Raw genomic sequence first — 22,125 nt, 5'->3', positions numbered from 1 at the left:
TTTGATCTGGTCCGGATCCGCTGCTGTACGACTAGAGCAGCAGGGGGCGCTGGAGGGCTTTCAGTGAAAAGCACAGAGAGCTGAGAACGGACAGAACCGAACCTCCTGGGTCCATGAACAGAAGCAGAGCAGAAACGTATTCACAAGTTTTATTTACACACAAAAACTACAAAAACATTCAGTCCATCACAGAAGCTGCTACGGTACCGGCTAGGTCCGGTTCTGGAGCTTTCAGAACACACGTCCCTGAACAGGTTCTGATTGGACAGAGAACATGCAGCACACACACCATCAGAACCGAACCGGATCCCCCTTCCCTCTCCCGACCAGACCAGAACTCCTGCAGGATCCCAGCGGATACCGATTGGTACCGGCTGGTTCTGGGCTGTCAGCAGAACCAGTTTCAGGTCCTCAGGTTCTGCTCTGGTGAAGGAGGCGTGTCCAGCTGCGGTCGGTCACACGACCAGAACCAAACACCTGAGTGGCTGCAGCCAATACAACGGCAGCACCATGAGAGTGGGCGGGGCTTGTCTTACGGTTCCTGTTCATATTCATGACTGAGGTTTAATATACAAATTTAACACAAAAAAAGTTTCATCGTTAAGAAAATTCAGATCTCTGAGCTGCTGCGACCCAGCAGAGTAACTGGATCAGACACAGAACCTCAGGGACAGGTGAGGCGGACACAGCAGGTGTAGAACAGTACCGGCCGTTTTCACAAAGATCCTCAAACTCCGAAGTTCACCCGTTGCTAGGTGCGGTTGACCCCGTTGCTAGGAATGACGCGTGACGCTGTTTTCTAGGGTAAGAGTTCCTTATCTATTCCATAGACATAATATAGAGTAGACCCCGCATTAGCTGCTCCGGAGCAGGAAATACGGCGGCCATCTTGGAGAGGTCGTCCCTCCTACTTTGCTCAACCAAACAGCAGAAGATGCCTGAGCACTGAGGATATTGTTGTTCTGATCGATGGACTATTGATGTGAGGCTCCACAGACAACATTTCACAAGTAAGATGGACATATTATTGTGTATATATTGTGATTAGAATATTACTTTACTGTATTTATGTCCACCGGCTAATAGATACCAGCTAATATTAGCTACAGTGTTTGGTGTAATACGGGTTCAGCCGCTATGAAGGATAACTGAGATTCTGTAAATCTAAAATAATTAATTATTCTCTAACATTGACTTAGATTATCTGACACAAGAGCCTATATTAGAAATGAAACAATGTAACACATATTATAAAACTTATATTATGTGTTATAACATTCACCAGCAAAGTTTACACAGGTGGTAAAGACTATTATTTATATGTAATTCTCTCACTAGTAAGATACATCCCAAATCTTCCGTTTTTGTTTTGAAGGTTTCCTAAAGACACGATGTGAGGAAGAAGAGGGAGAATCTATAAAGAGAGACGATTCACTGATGAATCTCACATCGGAGTTTGGACTCAATCTCAGCTGCTGGATCTCTGAAGATAGAACTCATCGGCTGGAAAACATGAAATATATGTTTATACATACATATAAACATGTATCCAATATATATTATTCAGTATTAATCATTATTTATATGTGTTTGTATAGTTATATAAATATGTATTGATCTTACTAAATAATGTATTAAATAAATTACGAACGGCTGTGTGCTTAATATGCTCATCATCAATATCAGAATATTCCATTCCTATTCTATTGTTATAGCCACTAAGCATATTTAAATATGCTGAACTATGTATTAAAAACATATTTAAATAATACAATTGTTTATAAATGTAGCTTTGATAGATGATTGAATATGGTTTCCAGTAACAAAAAAGCGTGTTATGATCGATTAAATGCGCTGATACGTCATTGTGCTGCTAAACACGTAACGCTGAGTGGAGTGATGGACCGCTCCAAGATGGCCGCCCGCTCCAAGATGGCCGCCCGCTCCAAGATGGCCGCCCTAAATCTCGTCTGCGACAATAGGAGACAGCGGCCATGAAGGTTTATCCTTATATTATGTCTGATCTATTTAATGATCGTTGCCAATAACTTAGTGGAGCATTGCCGCCACCTGCTGGTGAGGAGGGTGAACCGAAGGCTAAAAATAAACTCGCATCCTCTCAAGTCAAATGGTTTTGTTTTGAAACTAAAACGTCTCTTGGTATCCTTTATCTTTTTAAAAAAATCAACAGGACCAGGCTTGGCTGTGATTGGTCGAAACACAAAACAAAAACAAAAAACAAAAACAAAAACGCCTCCAGTGACAGAAATGAATCCAGACTGGAGTAAGAAAGTGAGTCACGACGATGAAACTAAACTTACATTAAATGCCACCCAGCTACTTTGTCTCAGGAGTCTGAGAATACAGACCCAGGTGTGGAACAGCACAGGTGTGTGTGAGGACAACAGGTGTGTGTGAAGACAACAGGTGTGTGTGAGGACAACAGGTGTGTGTGAGGACAACAGGTGTGTGTGAGGACAACAGGTGTGTGTGATGACAGGTGTGTGTGAAGACAGGTGTGTGTGAAGACAACAGGTGTGTGTGAGGACAGGTGTGTGTGAAGACAGGTGTGTGTGAGGACAACAGGTGTGTGTGAGGACAACAGGTGTGTGTGAAGACAACAGGTGTGTGTGAGGACAACAGGTGTGTGTGAGGACAACAGGTGTGTGTGAAGACAGGTGTGTGTGAAGACAGGTGTGTGTGAAGACAACAGGTGTGTGTGAGGACAGGTGTGTGTGAAGACAGGTGTGTGTGAGGACAACAGGTGTGTGTGAGGACAGGTGTGTGTGAGGACAGGTGTGTGTGAGGACAGGTGTGTGTGAACACTGATTCTTCTCAATAAAACTGATGTCCTGCATTAAAAAGCATCATTTCAGTAACAAAAGTTTGTATAAAATCCGATGACATCAGATCCGTAGAAAACGAGACCAAACAGTCGATCGGTGATGAAATCGATCACCGCTGTGACATCATCGTCTGATTGTCGTTCTGATTGTTTTTGGGTTCTTTTGTTCTGAAGCTCTTTAAACCTGAAGCTCCTCTTATTGCTTCAGACTAAACCTGCATCCTGATTATGACCTGAAGTTGACCCGGGCCCAAAACCCGGGTCCAGAACCCAGGTCCTGATCCGGGTCCTGAACCCAGGTCCTGATCCGGGTCCAGAACCCAGGTCCTGATCCGGGCCCAAAACCCAGGTCCTGATCCGGGCCCAAAACCCAGGTCCTGATCCGGGCCCAGAACCCAGGTCCTGATCCGGGCCCAAAACCCGGGTCCTGATCCGGGTCCTGATGAAGATGGAGGTCCGGATCCGGGACAGGATTTCCTCCAGGTTCTGGTGACATTCCTAACTTGTTGGAGATCTGGATTGTGTCGTTGCAGGACCAGAACTTTCTCCTGGACCCGGATTCCCTGATCTCTTTCTCCTGGATCTCAGTTCTCTGAGCCGGCCAGAACCGGGCCGGTCCGGTCATGTTGCAGGTCCAGTCTTGCTGGTTTGAGGATGAAACTCGGTGCTGGATTCATAGTGCAGGGATTCTGAGTCCAAACTGCAAAGTTACCTGATGCTTCCGGTCTGGACTCACCTGAGGCTTTAACAGGTAGACGCCTGAGCTGAACAGGGCTGGTGATGTCAGCTGGTGATGTCAGAGAGCAGGAGGGCTCCGTCTTTGGGGAGTGCAGGTTCCCCCTGGTGGCTGAGAAAGAGTCTGATTGTCTGAGCAGAGTCTGAGGACCAGGAACCCAGAACCTGGACCGGTTGGCGCTCCACAGTCCAGCTGTGGCGATACGAGAACCGGCTAACGGGAACCTTTCCGGACCAGGAACCCTGAGAAGAGAGGGACTCTTGCTCCTCAGTGCCGGGTTCCAGTTGGACGCTGTTCTCCCAAACAGCGGTAAACCATCGGTCCTCTGCTGGGTTCAGGCAGGTTCTGGTTCTGGTTCAGGTTCGTGACTCCTCCAGAGACCACTGAACACTCTGAGGAGTAGATGGTCTTCCTTAGCAGACCTCTCAGGTCAGATGAAGGTCTTGGTAAGGCGAACCTGTCTTTAAGGTGCATGGGGCGTCCGGGTGTTCGGCTGGTCTCTGAACTGGGTCAACTGGTTCATCATCACCCAATCACAGGAGGTCCAGAGAACCGGGCCGGGGTCCGTCCAAGTCTCTTCCTCTGATTGGCTGGTGATCAGACCAGAGTCCCAGGAGACGGCTGGTCCACTGCCAAGTCTCTGAGGGGAACTTCCTGTTTCTGGGACAGACAGGAGTCCTGGTAGAGCGAGCCGTCCACAGACCTGACAGAGAGGGAGAGATGGCTTCTGGTTTCATCTTCCGCTCACATTGGGGTGGAGAAAACTAATAAAAAAGTCTTTTGGTCTGGAAAGCAAGGCATTGTGGGGGATGAAGTTGTTGGCGGACCCCTACCTCCCGTGCAGCGGATGTCCGTGGAACGTGGCGGAGTGCGGCAGCGTCTGCTTGTGATGCGGCGCGGCGTAGTGATGACTCTGATAGGTCGACTGCTGGAGGACTCCGTGGGCAGTGCGTCTTCGCTGCAGGGCATCGACCCCTCCGGTCTGACCTTTGACCCCACCACTCGGCTTAGTGTTGGCACCTGACGAGACCTTTCCACTGGCCTGGTTCTGGTGGGTGGATCCTAAGGTGTTCCTCAGGTACCAGTCCCTCAGACCTGTGAGGAACAAATCACACCAAGTCACACCTGAGAGCAGGTAGAGGGTTCCTGACCTTGTTTTGTCCACCAGGTGGCACCCTTACCCTCCAGGGCCAGGGCCTTGTGGAGGCTTCGGGTGGCCTCCTCCAGCTGGGAGTCCTGCTGGGGGGGCAGCTGCGGCGGGCGGGGGGGCAGGAGGTGGGGGTGGGGGTCTGGCTGGATGGTGGGCGGAGCCTGTTGGGTGATGTCACCGTGGTTCTGTTGCACTGGCAGGAACGGGCCACAGGACTTGGTGCGGGTGACGGTGACTCTGCGTTGGTCGCCGTGGTGACCGCGGTAGATGGGCGGGGCTCCGGCGGGCTGCTGGGCGGAGCCGGCGCTGTGGAGCGGCCTGCTGGGCTGCGACTGCTGGCGCTGCAGCTGCCGCTGCTTCTCCCAGACGTAGTCCAGCAGAACCTCGCTGTAGCCCCCCCCTCGGACGCGGAGCCCCCCCTCTGGGGCCGCGAGGTGGTTTCTGCCGCGCCGTTCCGTCAGCGACTCAGAGCTCCAGAAAGACCCGGCCGCGTTCGTTCCCCTGGAAACAGTGGCTCCATTAGGCCGCAGCGCCCCCTGCTGGGCCCCACCCTCGTCCTCCGGGGGGGTGCTGTGGGTCAGGAGGCTGTCGGAGCCGTTGCTCTGGCGCGACGCCCGGCAGCCCGCCTCCCGCCCCGCGTCCGAGGAGGAGGAGGAGTCCTGGGAGCGGGGAGGGGGAGGGGGAGGCTGCGAGGGGGGCAGAGGAGGGGGCTTGGTGCTCTCACGGTGCTCAGTCCTGAAAGGTCAGAGGTCAGGTGGTGAGAAACTCTTCTGATTGGCAGGCACCAAACATAAAACTAACTGGGCAAACTGGTTTTTCCAGTCAGGAGCGCCCGAGCGGATCATGGAGGTCCGGCATACCTGCTGAGCACCGACGACTTCTTGGTTTTGTTCTGGTTGAAAACCTCCACAGGAGATCCAGCAGAAACCAGCAGGGGGCGACACTGAGACCCACCGTTGTCTGTCAACACAGAGACGATCCACATCAGCACCGAATCCTGCCAGGACTTTACCAACCACCTGCCTGCTGAGATTTAGGCCACGCCCCTTTGGTTCTGAGATCCCAGCTGCCGGTTCTGGAAGCTGTCTGGGTCCGTCCCTATAGATGCTCGGTGATGTTGATGGTAGAACCAGCGACCAGTAGGGCCGTTCTACAGAACATCAGAACCTGAGGTCGTCCTGCTGGTCACCATGACGCATCACGAAAGTCCTGGAGGGACCGGAGCTGACACAACGTGGACCACCGGACCAGCAGGCGACACTTTGAGCGGAGTTTGGTAGATGACCAACTGGTTAGACTGATTCTTGGAGGACCAGCATCCAGTGCATCTGCTGTCACCCGACAGGCAGTTCCTAAATTACCCTCATGGGGGCGCCACTAGTGACATCGGCTGCTTCAGTCTGATCTGATTTCATCCCGACGTTTACAGAACATCAGACACAGTCGGGACGTTTTGTTCTCCTGAAACCAGAAACCCTGCCTGTGTGTGTGTGTGTGTGTGTGTGTGTGTGTGTGTGTGTGTGTGTGTGTGTGTGTGTGTGTGTGTGTGTGTGTGTGTGTGTGTGTGTGTGTGTGTGTGTGTGTTACCGTTGTCGTTTCCTGCTGAGTCTGACGTGGAGCTGCTCTCTGATCTCACTGTATCCTCTGGAAAAACACAAACTGTGGTTCAGGATAAAGGCAGGAAGAGGCCTTCCTTCTAGAAACAATGGCGTGTGTGTGTGTGTGTGTGTGTGTGTGTGTGTGTGTGTGTGTGTGTGTGTGTGTGTGTGTGTGTGTGTGTGTGTGTGTTTTGATAGTTATGAGCACTTACTCACAAACATTGTGAGGACATTTTGTCCACATAGTGCACAAACACACCGTATTTTCCGGACTATAAGCCTCAGATCTCTCTGCCGGTTTTCCACACCATGCAGCAGCAGCAGGGGGTCGGACAGCCAACATCTGAGTCATTACAGGTCGACTGAATATCACATTTATTACGGTTTAAAAAGAAAAAGTTGCCAAGTTTAGATTTAACTGAACTGATTATGAGGGCGTATGAGTCTGAAGAGAAAAATCTCCTTCGTGTTGCTACTAGCTAAATGTGCTAAATGAAAATAGGCGCTTTCTTCTTCTTCTTCTTATTTAGATGTCAACAGCAGCTTGATCCATTATTGTTACACTACTGCCATCTACTGGATCCTAATATCTATACCTCAGATTCTCATAATGACCCCAGTATTATTTTTAAAAAATCTTCTTTTTCCCCTTAATGCTATTTAACTGACCAACAACATTCTCAAATTTTAATTCCCTATTAAAACCTAATTCCATTTTAAGGGGCGCTTTCTTCTTTTATTTCCAATTTTGACTTCCAATGATTCACTTCCTGCTAAAGAGCCCCCTGCTGGTGGAAGAAAAGTCCACATATAAGCCGCGCCGGGCTATGAGCCGCATGGTTCTAGTCCGGAAAATACGGTACTTTGTGGGTTAGGGGTCACAGTGTGGAAATGAAGAGACTGTTATTGTTTACATCTAGGCTTTTAGCCCTGCAACAGGAAGCTGGGGGCGGGACCTGCTGTGTGACATCACACCGCAACGGGTCCATAGAAGTGTGTGTTACCTGTGTGTGTGTTACCTGTGTGTGTGTTACCTGTGTGTGTGTTACCTGTGTGGCAACCCCGGTGCACCGTCCTCTTGCCGTGGTGTGTGTGTGTGTGAGTGTGTGTGCCGTTCTCAGAATCGCTGTGTTTCCTCAGCGCGGCGCTGAACAGCGTCTTTCTGGGTTTGGGCCGCTGGCCGTCTTCTTCCTGCTTCACACAAACAGAACCAGGTCAGCCGACCAGCAGGGGGCGCTGCTTCATCAGAACCAGACTACACCTCCAAACAGAACTCCGGATCCAATTTAAACCAGCTGGTTTTACACTGGATCCGCCGCTGGGTTCTGCTGGTTCTGGACCGGAGCAACAGAACCTTAGCCTTCAGATGCATCAGAACCCGTCACTGCAGATCGAAACGGTTCTGTCCCACGGCCCGGTCAGAGGTTCTGTTATCGGCTGGTTCTGTCCATACCTGATGAGAAACCCGGCTCACCTCCGCTCGACACCTCCTGTTCCCCTGGCGGGTCGGCGCCGCTCGTCTGCGGACGCAGGGCGGCTTCTCGCCCGCCTCCAGAGGGAAGTCGCCTGGCACCGCACCTGTCAGCTCCTAACCAATCAGAGCGTAGCACACGCCTCAGCGCACAGCGGCCGGACCAATCAGGCTTCGCTTCCTGCTGTGACATCACTCACCGCCTCCTGGAGGCAGATCCGCCTCAGCTCGGCCAATCGCGCGCTCAGTAGCACCTGCAGGCTCCGCCTCCTCTCCTGCAGCTCTGCCATTCGCTCTTTTTGCTTCCTGCTTGGACAGGTGAGGGGCTCTGCACAAAGGACACAGGTGAGACAGGAAGCAGGGGAGACGGACAGATTTTCCCAACTATTCTCTTACCAGGTGCTAAAATGAGTTGACCTTTGACCTCCATGGCATGCTCTTCCCATGTGACTCCGCCCCCTCGTCACTCCGGTCCTGTCCACGGAGCCCGGCTCACCTGTGGCGCGCCACCAGGTGTTCCTCACCTGCTGAGCCACTTCATAGACCCTCCAGTGGTTCTCACTTGCAGCCATCCAACAGGTGAGACGCTCAGGCAGCTGCTGCGGCTCCCATGGTGGCCTGCAGGGGGTGTTCAACCTGAGGGCAAAACCACAGAAGAAGAAGAAATATCAGGAGTTATGACAGTTTTAGGGCAGAAAATCAGATTTTTCTCACTGAGATGCAACATGAACACACAAAGAAAACTTCTTCCAGATCAGAACCAGAACCAGAACCAGAGAGGGACCGGCCCGTGGTCCCGGTTCTGCTGCTGCGGCGCCTCCTGCTGGGCAGACGGATTCAGCACCGGATTAACAGCGTTGAATCAAAACGAGTAAAACTCCAACATGAAGAGCAGATTCTGCTGCTGATCCCGTCTGAAGCGGTCCAATGACCCGGCGGGCTGGTTCTGCTGCTGCTATGCCGGCCGCCTAGGAACAGGAAGCTGGCAGCAGGAAACAGGAAGAAGGAAACGAGCGGCAAACAGAGAGGAAGAGAGAGAGCGAGGGAGGAGTGAACAGCACTGGGAGTCACTGGACGAGTCAGAACCAGAACCTTCATCTGGCCCAAACGCTCCACAGCATGACCAGCCTGGACGGTTCTGGATTAACAGAACCAACTAAAAACTTTCTGTTTCCATCTCTGTTCCAGCACTGAGCTCGGTCCATTTGAGTCGGGTTCTGGTCGGGTTCTGTCACTGAGTCTCACCACTAAACTGTTTTATTATTGTTGACTTTCTTTTCTTTGTTTGCTGCGCCCTGGGGTCACGGCCCCTGAAGGTCACGGCCCCTGAAGGTCACGGCCCTTGAAGGTCACCTCCTAGTCCCGCCCCTGCTGTGTCCTGATTGGCTGCTGCGCCAAACAGCGTAAACATGACGGACTCTGCTGCCCCCTGCTGGCTGTGAAACAGAAATGTTCCGACTGAAGCTGCTTGGCTCTGACCAGAACCAAAAGGTCCAAACACGGTTCATACGTCACACGCTGAGCTGAATGACTGAATGACTAGTTTGTTCATTTATTTCCCAGGAAATTCTTGATGACTTTCCCCTCACTTTTTAAATTAACAACCTAATTTTATTAGGAAAATATCACATAAATCTAAATTCTCAAATCAGAAACTTGCTTTTCAGCCTTTAGATAGAAATTTAAACAATATATCAGAACTCTTTGTTTAAAAAAATAGAAAACCCATTGAGACAGGATATGTGTGCTCACTTTAACATTTTTTTACTTAACTTTTTGTTTTGTTTCCTGACTGTCCTCAGATGGAACAGCATTAATTTTGGTCTGATTTGGCATAAACAAAACAAAGAAACTTGTGAAATGTGTTATTAAAACAATTCAAACAGCTTTTCTAAAAAAGTAAAAGATTCCCCTAATTTGTGAATTACAAGTAAGACTTTGACACCAGAAAGGACAACAGCTGGTCAAAGGCATCGCGCCGTCAGAGCTGTGAAATATCCATCAACGGTTACGACGGATCTCACTGCTCACATAAATCAATCAAAAATAAAACTTCATCACAACAAAACAAGGAAAATCGACCAGTAAAGTTTCTCACCCTCCGCGGGTGCTCTCTCTCTCTCTCTCTCTCTGTCTCTCTCTCTCTCTCTCTCCTCCAGTACCTTTGCTGTGTCTAGAACTGCACATTTCTGGACTTAGAGCTCTGATGATGTTCCTGTTTGAGCCACTGCTCCAGTTTGGGGGTGACTGTCTGCCCCGAGGGCCCCGATGACCACAGGCACCACTGTGGTCTTCACCTTCCAGGCCTTTTCCAGTTCCTCCCTGAGGCCCTGGTATTTCTCCAGTTTCTCCTTTTTCCTGATGTTGTATCACTTGGTGTTGCTACATCCACCACAACGGCTTTCCTCTGTTCTTTATCCACCACCACAATGTCCGGTTGGTTCTCCATCACCATCTTGTCTGGATCTGAAGTCCCATAGGATCTTAGCTCGGTCATTCTCCACCACCTTTGGGGTTTTTCCCCACTTTGATCTCGGGGCTTCCAGTCCATATTCTGCAGATGTTCCTGTACACTATGCCTGCCACTTGGTTATGTCGTTCCATGTACGCTTTCCCTGCCAGCATCTTGCACCCTGCTATTATGTGCTGGACTGTCTCAGGGCCTCCTTGCACAACCTACACCTTGGGTCTGGTAGATCTGAGCCTCTGTTAATACTGCCTACCTGAGAGACATTGATATGCCAGCTCAGACAATTTCCATCAACAGGCTCTTTGGTACTGGAAGCTGATCTTCAAACACAACTTTACGGTGGCCGACGGGTGAAAATGCGCAGCAACAGAGAAAACATGCAAACAAATAAAATGCAGCAAACAAAAGACCCTCCTGCTTGTCTCAACCAAAACAGCAGAAGATGCCTCAGCACTGAGGGATATTGTTGATCAGATCGATGGATTATTGATGTGAGGCTCCACAAACAACATTTCACAAGTAAGATGGACATTATATTGTGATTATAATATTACTTTACTGTATTTATGTCCACCGGCGAAACACCAGCTAATGCCAGCTGGTATAGTTATAAAGTATATATAGTGCTAGCTTGGTGTTCAGCCCCCACTCTGAAAGATCACCGAGATTATATTAAAAAGTTTCAGTTATTTTCTAATATTGACTTGGATAACTGATACAAGAGCCTACTATAGAAATGAAACAATATTTATTATAAAAATCATATTACATGACAGTTTACCCAGGCGGCAGTGGCTATTATTTATTTCACTCTGTCAAAGTAAGATGGCTCCCAAATCTCCCATTTTTGTTCTGAAGGTTTCCTAAAGACACGATGTGAGGAAGGAGGAGGAAATGTCTTTAAGGAGAGACGGATTCCCTGCAGCACGGATGAATCTCGCATGGGATTTTGGACCCAATCACTCTTAACCCTTGTATGTCGAAATGGGTCCAACCGACCCCACACACGTAAAACCCGTTTCATTTTCCATAGACCTCTATGTTTGGCTCAGTCCTGTACGAACAAGGGTTAAGCTAGAACTGGTGCTGGAAAACATGAAAAAAAACCTATATATATATATATATATATATATATATATATATATATATATAGATGTGTGTGTGTGTGTGTGCTAAACATGCATAGCCTAACATTATTCAGTATTAATCATTCTTTGTGTTTATATATAAATATGTATTGATAAGACGAGGGCGGTCCATTGTCCTTTTATCATGTCTATGTGAGAAACGGCCCGGTCTACGGAAGACGGGTCCTTCGAAGGCCACGAATATGGACGACCAGAAGAGAGAAGCCGCCTAGCCTCCGGCTAGCTGCCGCCTAGCCTCCGGCTAGCTGCCGCCTAGCCTCCGGCTAGCTGCCGCCTAGCCTCCGGCTAGCTGCCGCCTAGCCTCCGGCTAGCTGCCGCCTAGCCTCCGGCTAGCTGCCTAGCCTCCGGCTCGGCGTTATGTTGCTTAGCAACCGTGACAACGTGAAGCACAGAGCGGCGAAGAAAAGAAATGGACTCGAAGTTTGTTTTTTTACTCTTTATTTCTGTATTATTCTTCACCTTTTGTAATGAAGGCTGTTCCATAGTAAAAAATAAATCTGATTCTAAAATGTTTAAACATTTATAGCAAGGAATGTAAGCAAATTATTCATTTTCAAATACTCTCCATATCTCAGGATGCAAGACATCACAGTTAAGTTAAACTATAATGTTTGAAAGCTTAACTTTAATCAGTCAAACCCATTTGCTCAGGAATAAATTAAATACTTTAGTGAACCAAAAATGTTTACAGCTATTATCTGACTTAATATCTGTGTCCACCTCCACTCATAAGGGGAAACTAGCGGGAGTTTTTATAACGATTTGCCGGGAGACATGCGTTCTCTCTCGGTGTACCGAACCTGGAGCTCCCGGCCCGACAGGTGCAAATGCGCGGCAACAGAAAACATGCAAACAAAAAAGAGACGCAAAGAAAAAAAGAGACAAACAAAAAAGACTACAACCACAAATGAAATGCAGCAAACAAAAAGTGCTGAAAACGGAAGTGCTCCAGACCACTAGAGGGAGTCGAACAAAAAACACTGTGTTCAAATTTAAGGTCTACATCCTTTAAAACCAAGTCCACCTCGCTGCAGCAAACAGGAAGGGGCGGGACGGAACACCGTCAATCTCAGACCTTATTTGGAAATGGGACCATTGCAATCCGGAAGTGAAGGGGGCGCTATTTCCTATACTTCCGTTTTTATTTTCTTTTGAAATCTGTGATATATTTTTACCTTTAGGAAGGTGAAAATACAAGTTCAGCATGTATTTGAACTTCTCTCTTTTGTTTACTTCACGGCAGCTCACAGGTTTTAGCAAATTCTGTTTCTTTCGGTGAACTTCTAAGTCTGCTCCTTACGTCGCATCTTTTCGGGCCTGCTACTGCCTCTAGTGGCGTGGGGTGGTAGCACAACTAATGTAATTACATTACTAAATCAGAATACCACAACGTATTTATTATTTACTATTCATTCTGACATTACTAGAACAGTAAAAGATACATTCCCCCACAAAAGAACATACCTTTTCATTTTCTTAAGGAAGTAGAGCTAATTAAATGACCAGAACTGAAAGTGGTTCTAGTTTCTCTCGATGGCCAACCTGTTGAAACTGTGGCAGATTTTAAATTCCTCTGGTCGTTGCTGGACAGTCAGATCAGCTGTGCTGAAAACCCTGACCATGTTTTTAAGAACTGTTCTCAGAGACTCTACCCTTTAAGAAAACCTTGAGGTCACCCAACTTGAGGTTGTTGAGTTAAAATGTTAAAATTTAACACGTGTAATAATGTAATAATGTGATTAATGAATATGATTTATCATTTTAGAGTCAAAGGAAATTTTCCTCGTTTATATATTAAATATTCATTTTATTTTTTTCTATATATAAGACTCTACAACAAAAAGTCTCAATAATATACATGGCACTGTAAAACAAAAAAATAAATTTTTGCTTATGTTTAACAGCCCTGGTTGTAACAACCTGGGTTGTTATTCTGCTGTATTTAATTCATTTGTTGTTATTGACTTTTGCTCAATTATATTTCTTACATATACATGGCAAATGGTATTTTTTATTATAGTTGATCGTGTTGTTTTTCATGTCTCCTTATTTCTTTTGTTCCTCCTATAATTGATGGAGATATATAGAAATTATTTATAATGTAAAGTATTGTTTGTCATTTAATTAGCTCTATATCCTTAAGAAAATGAAAAAATATGTTGTTTTATAATGTCAGTAATTCCAGAATGAATAGTAAATAATAAAGACTTTGTGGTATTCTGATTTAGTAATGTAATTACATTAGTTGTGCTACCACCCCACGCCACTAGAGGCAGTAGCAGGCCCGAAAAGATGCGACTTAAGGAGCAGACTTAGAAGTTCACCGAAAGAAACAGAATTTGCTAAAACCTGTGAGCTGCCGTAAAGTAAACAAAAGAGAGAAGTTCAAATACATGCTGAGAGAAAGTCCACCTGGCTGCAGCAAACAGGAAGGGGCGGGACGGACCACCGTCAATCTCAGACCTTATTTGGAAATGGGACCGTGGCAATCCGGAAGTGAAGGGGGCGCTATTTCCTATACTTCTGATTTTCTTTTCTTTTGAAATCTGTGATATATTCTCACCTGTAGGAAGGAGTTTCATGTATTTGATTTACTATAATAATTATGACATTTATCCTTTAAACGTCTTTTATCTTCTCAGGCTGGCTCTTCATGTCTGGGCTCCCGCCGGAAGCAGGGGGGCGGGCTCTTCCGCGTTTCACATCAAGTTACCATGGTTGCCATGGTAACAGTCACTTTGTAATGAAATTACCATTCAAACAAAAAGTGAGAAAAAACTGTTCTGATAAAAATACGTGTGAGACGCGTCACTGCAACTGGAACCAGAACCATCAGGAACCAGAAGAGCTTCAGACCAAACAACCAGAACCCAGCTGTCCGGACCTTTTGCTTCGGAATAGAACCCATCAGACAGAACCAGAGCTTCCTCATAATAATCACTGTCTAGGCCCGGTCCAAACCCAGCAGAACCTCAGAGACTCCGCTCACTGACCCAGAGCCTGGTTCTGAAAACGGGTCACTGAAGGAACCTCAGAGGAAACACCGGCCTCACAGAGCAGCCACACACACACACACACACACACACACACACACACACACACACACACACACACACACACTCAGCTCGGAGGGGTGAAAGGTTATTGGCTGGCTGGCTGCAGCTCTCAGCCAATCAGAGCTCAGGACTGGCTGCTGGGACTCTGTGCTGTTGCTGAGCAGAGAATCAGTCTGACCTACATCCATCACACACAGCGCTGCTGCTCCAGGCTCAGCGGCACTGCGGCAGCCTCAGCACCAGACCCACTGAGCCGCTGCTGCGAGGCGTTTACTGACCTCCGGGTCAGTAAACACACAGAGCATTGATCTGCAGCAGCAACGTTCCAACTGCAGAACCGGGCTCACAATAATGTGGGCCCAGAAGAACCCAGCAGAACTGGCAGCCATGACAGGACAGCCTGGTTCTTCTGTACAGAACCAGAGCAACATGTGAGGAACGGGCGGTTCTGTTTGGGTCTGGGAACCAGAAACCCGCCCAGAACTCTGCACCCAAACCACAGAACACTGAAGCACAGTGGTGAAGGTATCATGCTACGGGATCACTACAGAACTAAAGATCAGCTCAAAAACATTAACCCTGAAACATTTTTCAGATTTTAGAGCAGATGTTCGTCATCTACCAGTTTCATGTTTGTCATAGTTGGGGAGAAAATACAGAGAGCATGAGGAGAGGAAATGAAAGTGCTGCGTAAACAGACTTCAAAATAAGAGCATGAATATATTTCTCTAAAACTCGATATCCAAAACTGAAACACAGACGCCAAACTTTATTCAGCTGAAAGTTAACAGACGTAAATTTATCTGGAAAAATCAGATAATTTCTGAAAAATCTGAAACTTTTCAATGCTAGCTACAATGCTACAGCGCTAAGCTAATAATTAGCATATTATTGTTCTACAGAAGGACAAACACATCTAGTCGGGTTTGGACCCGGACTCCACCAGAACCGGTGCAGTTGAACAGAACCTTCTTCAGAGTCAATCCTGGACTTCCTCAGTTCTGTCTGACCAGAACATGGATTAAAACCTGAAAACCTGTTTGGACCTCCAGCTGGAAACAGAACTTCTCCTTGGAGTCAGGATCAGTCTGTCAGGTCCAGAGGTTCTGGTCTCGGTTCCTCCATTTGCTGCCTAGTAAGGTTGAATAGGTTCCGACCCAAACTGGATCAGTACCAAACGGGGAGCGGATTGTCCGGGTGAGTGTTTCATGGCTGCTTGGAGAACCGAATACTGAAAGTTACTTTCTCCAATCTGCTGTAAGGAAACAAGGTTCTGTGAACAGAACTCCAGTCTGGGTTCTGGTGGCCCGGACTCCACCAGAACCACATGTGCGCCAGCAGCAGGTTTCGACTTTCTTCTTTGTGTATTTGGGGTTTTGCTCAGCAACACTGACTGATCCAAAGTAAAGGAGAACATTTACAGAGAACACATTGAAACGCTAAGCTGCAATGAAAACTAACCTCTGGTACCAAACGGGCTTTGCTCCGGTTCTGTTAGAGAAAAGGATGGACCCAGAACCCTGGAACTCCTTCACTGGGTGCGTTCCTTAACCATCAGCAGGTGGATGGAAGAGGTGATGTGGGAGGGGCTTCCATCCTAAACAGAGATTAGAATCAGCCAATAAACTTCCACCGTGAGAGCGGCAGCTGGTCCCGGTACTTCCTGGAACCTTGAAGATCCAACTCGAATGGTCTGGAGATGCTTCTCACTGAGAGCAGTGTCTCTGGAGCCAGGCTCAGAACCTCTGGGTCCTGATTCATCACGGTTTATACGCTGCCATCGGCCGGTAGGGCAGCAGCCTGAGGGGCCTCCTCTACCATCAAACCCAGTTTGGATGAACCCCTCCACTCACTGGTTCTGGTTCCTCACCCCAAAGGCTGCTGGTCTCCACAGTCATGAGGAAGTAAAGCCAGGACTCTGCTCCATCCCAACCTGAAGACCTGAATATCTTCCAATCTGGTGATGGGACAGCGCTGTTCTGTTTCCCTGTGCAACCGACCGGTACCACACCATGACCACACCATGACCACACCATGACCACACCATGACCACACCATGCATGGTCCCCCGATAGTCGTAGGTCCAAAGGTCAAGGTACAGTCCGGTTAGGGTGGAGCTACTGGCGTCACACACCAACTACTGAGGATGGAGAAACATTACCAGATGTGGTAGTGTTTGTCGTGGTGCTAGCATGATGCAACCCTACACGTTTGGGTTTGTGTACCAGAGTCCAACCGATGGTGGAAACTTTCTCCTGAAAACGCCGGACCTCAGTGGGGACGTTAGCAAGATGTAGCTATCCAAACGGAGCAGTACCAGCAGTAACCTCTGGGGGCAGCGTGGTACAGCAAACATAACAGAGAAGAAGAAAAGAGCCGAAATGCCAGAACTTGTCCTCCGAACTGTCCGGACTGAAGGAACGGAGACTCTGTGGAGCCCCTAGAGGACAGGCGAGGTTTTGCTCTTCTAGCTTTTCTGCTAATGAAAGAGGTGAAGCCAGGTTCCTGTTGTCATGGTGACGGTCAGACACAACAACCAGACCATAATTATATTATTCTGCTAACCTGCGGGTTACCCCGTTAGGCCGTCCATGCCGGCTGGCCCACCGGGACCAGAACCCGGTTCTACGCCCTGGCCTCGCGACAGCTGGGCCATGTGACCCCAGGCTGCTCTCTGATTGGCTCTCGCTGGCTCTGGGTAAAGTTTGTGTGTTTACGTCAATCAGCTGATTCCACATGTCAACACAAAGACGAGTCGCGCACGCGCATGCCTCGGCTGAGCCAATCAGAGAGCAGCAATCCCAGACTCACCTGCCGGTTCTGTTCCGTTCCTGCAGCTGGACCTGGATCAGCCGCCGAACCGGAAGCTGCCTGCTTCCTGTTGAACTCAGAGAACCGAACCTCAGCGGACCCCGTCTCTTCCCCGTGTAGCTTGACCCGGGTCCTTCCCTCAGCCCGGTTCGGTTCGGACTCTGAGCCGAACATCACCATAACAACCACCGTGGCTCGCGCTGCTCGGCTCCCGCGCGCCGCACAGCTTCACCCCGCAGACTTTTAGCGGGAGTTCCGGTCCAGCTTACCTGGGTCACCTGCACCGGCGGCGTCACGTGGTCCGCGGCCCGGTCCGGTCCGGAGAGCAGAACCGGTCCAGAGAACCTGAGAGTTCTGATCGATCAGCTGGGTTCCATGCTCCGATCGCTCTTCATCGTCCTCCTCTTCATCATCCGCAGCATCAGCAGCACGAGGCGCGCTCCCGCCGCGGACACGCACACGCCTCGCCCATGCGCGCACATGTGCGCCAGCAGCAGGTTTCATCTTTCTTCTTCGTGTGTTTGGGTTTATGCTCGCCAACACCGACCAGAACATCAGGTCAGAGTTTCGGAACCGACGGACCGGAATGACAAAAATACAAACACAGAAACGATCAAAGTATGAAAATGATCTGAGGAAATAATAATAATCTCTAAATTATCTGGACCCGAACAGAACATCAGGAGAAACGAACCTCTGGAGATTTTCCCTGGTTTTATGAGAAGTAAATCATTTATAGATTCTTCAGTTATTGATGGCAGGAAGGATCTCCTGTAGCAGTCTGTGCTGCAGCAACGCTGAAGAAGCCTCTGACTGAATACGCTCCGGCAGAACCTGATTGATTTTATGAACAATCCTTCTTTGCATCATCATCACCAGAGGATCCACAATCAGAACCAGAACAGAACCAGCCTTCTTATTCAGGCTGGTGAGCCTCTTTAGCTCCTGGTTCTGGTGGTTCTGGTGGTTCTGGTGGTTCTGATGGTTCTGGTGGTTCTGACAGATCCAAACCCTGAAGGATCTTCTCTCTCTGTTCCTTCCTCTGGTCCAGATGAACATCCAGGTTTTTATATTCCTCATCACCTCCTCTTCTTCTCTCATGATGGAAATCGGGTTTGACCTTTGACCCTGTTCCTCCTGAAACCAACAAGCATCTCCTTTGTTTTGTTCACATTTCAGATGATTTGACTGTTCCCTCCGTGACCCAAAGCGGTCCACCAGCTCTCTGTGCTCAGTCCTCCAGTCTCTGATGAACCAACAACTGCAGAGTCTCTACCTGTTACTGACCACCTGGTTGGACGCTCAGTCCTCCGGTCTCTACCTGTTACTGACCACCTGGTTGGACGCTCAGTCCTCCGGTCTCTACCTGTTACTGACCACCTGGTTGGACGCTCAGTCCTCCGGTCTCTACCTGTTACTGACCACCTGGTTGGACGCTCAGTCCTCCGGTCTCTACCTGTTACTGACCACCTGGTTGGACGCTCAGTCCTCCAGTCTCTACCTGTTACTGACCACCTGGTTGGACGCTCAGTCCTCCAGTCTCTACCTGTTACTGACCACCTGGTTGGACGCTCAGTCCTCCGGTCTCTACCTGTGGTTCTTTACTGACCACCTGGTTGGACGCTCAGGCCTCCAGTCTCTACCTGTTACTGACCACCTGGTTGGACGCTCAGTCCTCTGGTCTCTACCTGTTACTGACCACCTGGTTGGACGCTCAGTCCTCTGGTCTCTACCTGTTACTGACCACCTGGTTGGACGCTCAGTCCTCCAGTCTCCACCTGTGGTTCTTTACTGACCACCTGGTTGGACGCTCAGTCCTCCAGTCTCTACCTGTTACTGACCACCTGGTTGGACGCTCAGTCCTCCAGTCTCTACCTGTTACTGACCACCTGGTTGGACGCTCAGTCCTCCGGTCTCTACCTGTTACTGACCACCTGGTTGGACGCTCAGTCCTCTGGTCTCTACCTGTGGTTCTTTACTGACCACCTGGTTGGATGCTCAGTCCTCCAGTCTCTACCTGTTACTGACCACCTGGTTGGACGCTCAGTCCTCCAGTCTCTACCTGTTACTGACCACCTGGTTGGACGCTCAGTCCTCCAGTCTCTACCTGTTACTGACCACCTGGTTGGACGCTCAGTCCTCCGGTCTCTACCTGTTACTGACCACCTGGTTGGACGCTCAGTCCTCCGGTCTCTACCTGTTACTGACCACCTGGTTGGACGCTCAGTCCTCCGGTCTCTACCTGTTACTGACCACCTGGTTGGACGCTCAGTCCTCCAGTCTCTACCTGTGGTTCTTTACTGACCACCTGGTTGGACGCTCAGGCCTCCAGTCTCTACCTGTTACTGACCACCTGGTTGGACGCTCAGGCCTCCAGTCTCTACCTGTTACTGACCACCTGGTTGGACGCTCAGTCCTCTGGTCTCTACCTGTGGTTCTTTACTGACCACCTGGTTGGACGCTCAGGCCTCCAGTCTCTACCTGTGGTTCTTTACTGACCACCTGGTTGGACGCTCAGTCCTCCGGTCTCTACCTGTTACTGACCACCTGGTTGGACGCTCAGTCCTCTGGTCTCTACCTGTGGTTCTTTACTGACCTCCTGGTTGGACGCTCAGTCCTCCGGTCTCTACCTGTGGTTCTTTACTGACCACCTGGTTGGACGCTCAGTCCTCCGGTCTCTACCTGTTACTGACCACCTGGTTGGACGCTCAGTCCTCCGGTCTCTACCTGTTTTTCTTTACTGACCACCTGGTTGGACGCTCAGTCCTCCGGTCTCTACCTGTTACTGACCACCTGGTTGGACGCTCAGTCCTCCGGTCTCTACCTGTGGTTCTTTACTGACCACCTGGTTGGACGCTCAGTCCTCCAGTCTCTACCTGTGGTCTGTCACCAGGTGTCATGGATCCAGGTGAGGGTTGAGGCTCCACCTGAGTTTCCTGCAGATCAGGCTGAATCGTGTTAAATGGATCATGAAGCAGGTCAAGATGGCGTCTCCGTCTCCATGGCGATAAGCAAGGAAGCTGAGGGTCAGAGGAAGGAGCGATGATGATGATGATGATGATGATGATCCTGTCTGAATGTCTTCAGCTCTTTTGCTCCTTCCAGGCTTCCATCCATCTGATCCTCCTTTTGCTCTGGGATCGTCTTCCTTCCTGATTCTCTGATTTGGTTCCTCTGCAGTTCCTCCTCCAGGTTCCTCCTGTCTGTAATCTGGCCTGCAGCTGCTCAGCGACATCAGTGGTTCTTAACCTTTTTTGAGGTACCGAACCCCCCAGTTTCATATGCGCATTCACCGAACCCTTCTTATTCCTCCCCCACACACAAAAGACTTTGCGGTATTCTGATTCAGTAATGTAATTATATTAGCTGTGTTACCACCCCACGCCACTAGAGGCAGCACCAACCCCGAAAAGATGCGACTAAGGAGCAGATCTAGAAGTTCACCGAAAGCTACAGGATTTGGTAGAAACTGTGAGTTTTGCTGAAGTAAATAAAGACACAAGTTCAAATCCCTGCTGAGTGAAGCTCCTTCAATCAGGGCTCCTTCACAGCTCTGATTGGCTCAGCAATGTAACGTGATCCTCTGATTGGCTCAGCAATGTAACGTGATCCTCTGATTGGCTCAGCAATGTAAGGGGATCCTCTGATTGGCTCAGCAATGTAAGGGGATCCTCTGATTGGCTCAGCAATGTAAGGGGATCCTCTGATTGGCTCAGCAATGTAACGTGATCCTCTGATTGGCTCAGCAATGTAACGTGATCCTCTGATTGGCTCAGCTATGTAACGTGATCCTCTGCAGCAAGTGATGGCAAAGCGGGGCGTCATCACGACTTTACACAAGTGTGTCTCTATCTCCACAGCAGAGGCTCCGCCGAACCCCTGGGGTTCGATCGAACCCAGGTTAAGACCCACTGCCCTAAAGGCTCTCTGGTTCCTTCAGGTCCCTGCTGATCCAGGGTGGGTCATTCAGGAAGCATCTCTCTGCTGCCGTCCACAGCTTCCTGTCAGTCACAGCTCTGATGTCTCCATGAGGCTGGCAGAGAGCGATCCGATCAGTTGCTTCAAACAGCCTGGAGGGCCTCATCTGCTCCCTGTCACCATCAGCCATCTTGCTAACAGGCAGCCTCTTCACAAATTAAAAATTATTTTAAAAAAACACATGGAAGTAAATTTTTCTGTAATATTTTATGCACCTTCAAATTAAATATTTAATTAAAAAGCAAAACATTTGGTTTCTAATACAAACCAAATATTTTGCTAGCAAGCTAACTATTTATTTATCCATTTAGTTGACAAAACTTAATATGTAGCTAGCTCCAAATAGCTAATATGCATATTCTCTTCCTGATAAGTGGATTATCAAAATCAAAGCTGGGTCTCAGGCTGAATCTTTCCATTGTTGCTGCAGCTCAGCGCTGCTGCAGCTCAGCGCTGCTGCAGTCCTCCAGGATCAGCTCCGACATCCGTCTGATTCAGCTGCAGCAGGGAATCGTGTGGCGCTGCAGGCCGGCAGCTCTGGAGGCCTGGCGGCGGCGCGCCTGGAAACTCAGCTGAAGTACTGGACAGGAGGGAAATAACTGATAACAGGTGACAAGAAACAACTCAAAAGCAATTTATATAGTTTTGGAAGATCCAGCTTTTATCTTGGTAGTTCACTTCCTGTTATCAGCCAGGCTAAGCTAGATATTTAGCTAATAGTAGCCATGTCAGCTAAGCTAAATATTAGCAAATAAACAACCATTTCTTACTAAATTGTGACAATTATTTATTAAAAATGGAAAAACAAGTGAAAAAAACATTTACCAGAATGTTCTGGGGGTATCTGGACCTCCTGCTGATT

General features: G+C 48.8%; 2 protein-coding genes across 5 annotated transcripts; one reads left to right on the top strand and one right to left on the bottom strand.

Annotated features, from left to right (window-relative positions):
* Positions 1-135: 135 nt before the first annotated feature.
* Positions 136-18,225, bottom strand: ccdc120a (coiled-coil domain containing 120a). Of its 4 annotated transcripts, none has more exons than XM_081609496.1 (11): positions 15,936-18,225; positions 8,536-8,782; positions 8,197-8,436; positions 8,001-8,128; positions 7,804-7,917; positions 7,379-7,523; positions 6,319-6,375; positions 5,592-5,691; positions 4,763-5,466; positions 4,415-4,676; positions 136-4,284 (listed from the first exon to the last, which is right to left on the bottom strand). In XM_081609496.1, exons 3-11 carry the CDS (start codon positions 8,228-8,230, stop codon positions 4,179-4,181), a joined length of 1,650 nt encoding a protein of 549 aa, XP_081465622.1. In that variant the 5' UTR covers positions 8,231-8,436; positions 8,536-8,782; positions 15,936-18,225; the 3' UTR covers positions 136-4,178. The 4 variants fall into 4 exon arrangements, with proteins under 4 accessions (XP_081465622.1, XP_081465621.1, XP_081465624.1 ...); XM_081609495.1 differs by lacking the exon at positions 8,536-8,782 and having other exon boundaries at positions 15,936-16,071; positions 17,555-18,225; XM_081609498.1 differs by lacking the exon at positions 8,536-8,782 and having other exon boundaries at positions 7,379-7,520.
* LOC145552126 (uncharacterized) lies at positions 16,531-22,060 on the top strand. The gene is made up of 5 exons (XM_081608524.1): positions 16,531-16,569; positions 17,059-17,172; positions 17,705-17,843; positions 18,465-18,519; positions 19,236-22,060. Exons 1-5 carry the CDS (start codon positions 16,531-16,533, stop codon positions 19,729-19,731), a joined length of 843 nt encoding a protein of 280 aa, XP_081464650.1. The 3' UTR covers positions 19,732-22,060.
* Positions 22,061-22,125: the final 65 nt, after the last annotated feature.

This window comes from Poecilia reticulata, chromosome 7 (genome assembly GCF_904066995.2).
Source record: "Poecilia reticulata chromosome 7, P_reticulata-male-v2, whole genome shotgun sequence".
In the NCBI taxonomy this organism is placed as follows: domain Eukaryota; kingdom Metazoa; phylum Chordata; class Actinopteri; order Cyprinodontiformes; family Poeciliidae; genus Poecilia; species Poecilia reticulata.
Note: the sequence above shows the minus strand (reverse complement) of the source record. Positions and strands in the feature narration are given on the sequence as shown.

Excerpts from the sequence above, each read along its gene's own strand:
- ccdc120a (XM_081609496.1), bottom strand. The coding sequence starts at position 8,230 with ATGGAGGTCAAAGGTCAACTCATTTTAGCACCTG. Across the intron at positions 8,129-8,196 it reads TCAACTCATTTTAGCACCTG|AGCCCCTCACCTGTCCAAGC; the intron begins GTAAGAGAATAG and ends TCCTTTGTGCAG. Across the intron at positions 5,467-5,591 it reads AAGTCGTCGGTGCTCAGCAG|GACTGAGCACCGTGAGAGCA; the intron begins GTATGCCGGACC and ends CTGACCTTTCAG.
- LOC145552126 (XM_081608524.1), top strand. The coding sequence starts at position 16,531 with ATGCATGGTCCCCCGATAGTCGTAGGTCCAAAGGTCAAG. Across the intron at positions 17,173-17,704 it reads TTGGCTCTCGCTGGCTCTGG|CATCAGCAGCACGAGGCGCG; the intron begins GTAAAGTTTGTG and ends CATCATCCGCAG. Across the intron at positions 18,520-19,235 it reads CCACCAGCTCTCTGTGCTCA|TCCTCTGGTCTCTACCTGTG; the intron begins GTCCTCCAGTCT and ends TTGGACGCTCAG.